The sequence below is a fragment of the Bison bison genome, unplaced genomic scaffold, assembly GCF_000754665.1.
Source record: "Bison bison bison isolate TAMUID 2011002044 unplaced genomic scaffold, Bison_UMD1.0 scf7180017864270, whole genome shotgun sequence".
In the NCBI taxonomy this organism is placed as follows: domain Eukaryota; kingdom Metazoa; phylum Chordata; class Mammalia; order Artiodactyla; family Bovidae; genus Bison; species Bison bison.
Genome location: NW_011494842.1, coordinates 1,749,612 through 1,753,010, shown reverse-complemented (window position 1 = coordinate 1,753,010; position 3,399 = coordinate 1,749,612). Strand labels below are relative to the sequence as shown.

At 44.2% G+C, this 3,399-nt stretch overlaps 1 protein-coding gene across 7 annotated transcripts in view; it reads right to left on the bottom strand.

Annotated features, from left to right (window-relative positions):
• Nucleotides 1-3,399, bottom strand: part of DST (dystonin) — a 387,754-nt gene that overhangs the window by 95,137 nt on the left and 289,218 nt on the right. For all 7 annotated transcript variants that reach the window (XM_010848528.1, XM_010848529.1, XM_010848533.1 and 4 more), the window contains one exon: nucleotides 2,945-3,262. In XM_010848528.1, coding sequence (XP_010846830.1) covers nucleotides 2,945-3,262 — 318 coding nt within the window. The remainder of the gene's footprint in view (nucleotides 1-2,944; nucleotides 3,263-3,399) is intronic.

Below are 3,399 nucleotides of genomic sequence, written 5' to 3'. Positions count from 1 at the left end.
TTGGGGAGGGGCGGGGTGGGGGTCTGAGATCAGCAGAGGCAGACTCTTAGATGCAGGAGGACAAACAGGGTCCTACTGTGCAGCATGGAGAACTACACTCAGTATCTGATGACAAACCACAATGGAAAAGAATATGGAAAAGAACATACGTATTCGTATATATACACAAATACCCTTTTTCAACAACATGAGAGATGACTTTACACATGGACATCACCAAATGGCCAATACTGAAATCAAATCAATTACATTCTTAATAGCCAAAGATGGAGAAGCTGTAAACAGTCAGCAAAATAAGACCTGGAGCTGACTGTGGCTCAGATCAACAGCTTCTCACAGCAAATTTCAGGCTTGAACTAAAGAAAGAGGGGAAAACCACTAGGCCAGCCAGGTGTGACTTAAACCCACTATGAATATGCAGCAGAGGTAATGAACAGATTCGAGGGATCAGAACTTGTAAACACTCTGCCTGCAGAACTATGGTCGGAGGTCTGTGACATTGTACAGGAGGGGCAAACAAAACCATCCCAAAGAAAAAGAAAAGCAAGAAGGCAAAGTGGTTATCAGAGGAGGCCTCACAAATAGCAAAAGGGAGAAGAGAAGTGAAAAACAAGGGAGAAAGGCAAGGGTGTATCCAACTAAACGCAGATTTCCAAAGAAGAGCACAGAGAGACAGGAGGGCCTTCCCCAATGATCCGTGTATAAAACTAGAAGAAAACAACAGTCTTCAGGAGAACCGGAGATACCAAGGGATCATTTTATCCAAAGATATGCACAATAAAGGACATAAAGAGTAGAGACCTAGCAGACGCTGAAGAGATCAAGAAGAGACGGAAAGAACACACAGAAAAACTGTAAAAAAAGACCCAAATGAACTGGATGACCACGATGGTGTGGTCAGCCACCAAGAGCCAGACATTTTGAAAAGTGAAGAAGCCATGTGGGCCTTAGGAAGCACTGTTATTATCAAAGCTAGTGGATACAAGAGAATTCCAGTAGAACTGCTCAAAACCCTGAAGGATGATGCCATCAAGGTATTGTATTCAATATGTCAAAAATCTGGAAGACCCAGCAGTGACCACAGGACTGGAAAAGGTCAATCCTCATCCCAAGAATACTGAAGAATGTGCTAACCATCAGACAACTGCACTCATCTCACATGCTAGTAAGATCATGCTTAAAATCTTGCATGCTAAGTTTCAGCATTATGTGAACCAAGAACTTCTAGATGTCCAAGCTGAGTTTAGAAAAGGAAGAGGGACCAGAGATCAAATTGCCAACATCTGCTGGATCACAGAGAAAGCAAGGGAATTCCAGAAAAACATCTACCTCTGTTTCACTGATTAAGCCAAAGAATTTGATTGTATGGATCATAATAAACTGTAGAAAGCTCTTCAAGAGATGGGAATACCAGACCACCTGACCTGTCTCCTGAGAAATCTGTACTCAGGTCAAGAAGCAACAGTTAGAACCCTGTATGAAACAGCTGGCTGGTTCAAGATTAAGAAAGGAGTGCAACTAGGCTGTCTATAGTCACTGTGTTTGTTTAATTTATACGCTGAGCACATCAGGAGAAATGCTGGGCTAGATGCGTTACAAGCTGGAATCAAGACAGGCAGGAGAAACATCAACAACCTCAGATACGCAGATGATACCACTCTAAAGGAGGAAAGTGAAAAGGCACTAAAGAACCTCTTGATGAGGGTGAAGGAGGAGAGCAAAAAAGTTGCCTTAAAACTCAACATTCAAAAAACAAAGATCATGGCATCCAGCCCCATCACTTATGGCAAATAGAGGGGGAAAAAAGTACAGAGAGTGGCTCTTGGGCTCTAAAATCACTGAAGATGGTGACTGCAGCCATGAAATCAGAAAATGCTTGCTTTTTGGCAGGAAAGCTATGACAAACCTAGAGAGTGTGCTGGAAAGCAGAGACATTACTCTGCCAAAAAGGTCTGTACAGTCAAGGCTTTGGTCTTCCCAGTGGTCATGTGCAATTGTGAGAGCTGGACCATAAAGAAGTCAGAGCTCCAAAGAATTGATGCCTTCGAACTATGGTGCTGGAGAAGACTCCTGAGAGTCCCTTGGGCTGCAAGATCAAATCAGTCAATCTTAAGGGAGATCAACCTTGAACACTTGTTGGAAGGACTGATGCTCAAGTTGAAACTCCCATATTTTGGTCATCTGATGCGAACAGCTGACTCACTGGAAAAGTCCCTGATGCTGGGAAAGACTGAGGGCAGAAGGAGAAGAGGGTGTCAGAGGATGAGATGGCTGGACGGCATCACCGATGCAATGGACATGAACTTGGGCAAACTTTGGGAGGTGATGAGGGACAGGGAGGTCTGGCGTGCTGTAGTCACGGGGTTGCAAAGAGACAGATCTGACTGGATGACTGAACAACAACAACACACACACACATATAAAACTGACTTAGTTTGCTGTACAGCAGAAATTAACACAACACTGTAAATGAACTAGACTTCAATAAGAAAAATAAAACAATATATAGGATGTTGCCAGATCTTCAAAGGGCTTTCCACCAAATTGTAGGTATGGACGCAAATGACGCTACTCAGAATGTCAGAGAACGATCCTGCCTACGATCTAAGTGTAAACCAACATGCAGGCAGGCTGTCTGAAAGAGAACACGGTAAACTTTAATTTAAAAGTGCACCCTACGTTCTACTCTGAGTTCTGGAACAGGATATGCGTGGTATCTATGATATACAGAAAATGAGAGATGGGGTTCACTTCTGGGCAATGAGCAGAGGCCTCAAGGAGGAGACGGGCTCTGAAGTTTTTAAAGGAGAAAAGCACGGATCTTTTCCAATCCATCAGCAATTTAAATGATGCCTGTTAATCGCAATTCTGCCCGTAAATGTATGCGCTTGTCTTGGCTGCTGATACAACTTGATCAGCCTTGTGAGTTCCAAGGAAGACATACCTGCATAAACTGAGACAGCTCAGTAACATCCTTCCCAGGTACATCTGCCTCAGTGAGAGCCTGGGTTTTGGCTTCTAAGAACGTGTGGAGCTTCTCTGAGAGGTTCTCAAACCGCTCCACTTTGGTTTTGAGCTTCTCCACCTGGGCAAGTTTTTCCTTGTGTTTGTGACTTGCTTCTGAAAACCGGAAGGCTAAGTCCTTCATCCGGGCCTGTAGCGAGGATGCGGTGGACGGGTCTGTGGTTTCTGTGAACCGCTTCACTTTCTCATTCATGGCGTTTATGCTGCTCTGCCGCCCTGCAATGTCCTGCTCCAGCATCTGAAATGGACCAAAGACCATGTGTGCAATATGTTTACAAATAACGTCACAGACTTGTAAAGATTACTATTCACAACAACAGAAGCTTGAGCCACCTGTGACTAAGGAAGCTAACGGGAGTGACCGACCAGCTGACG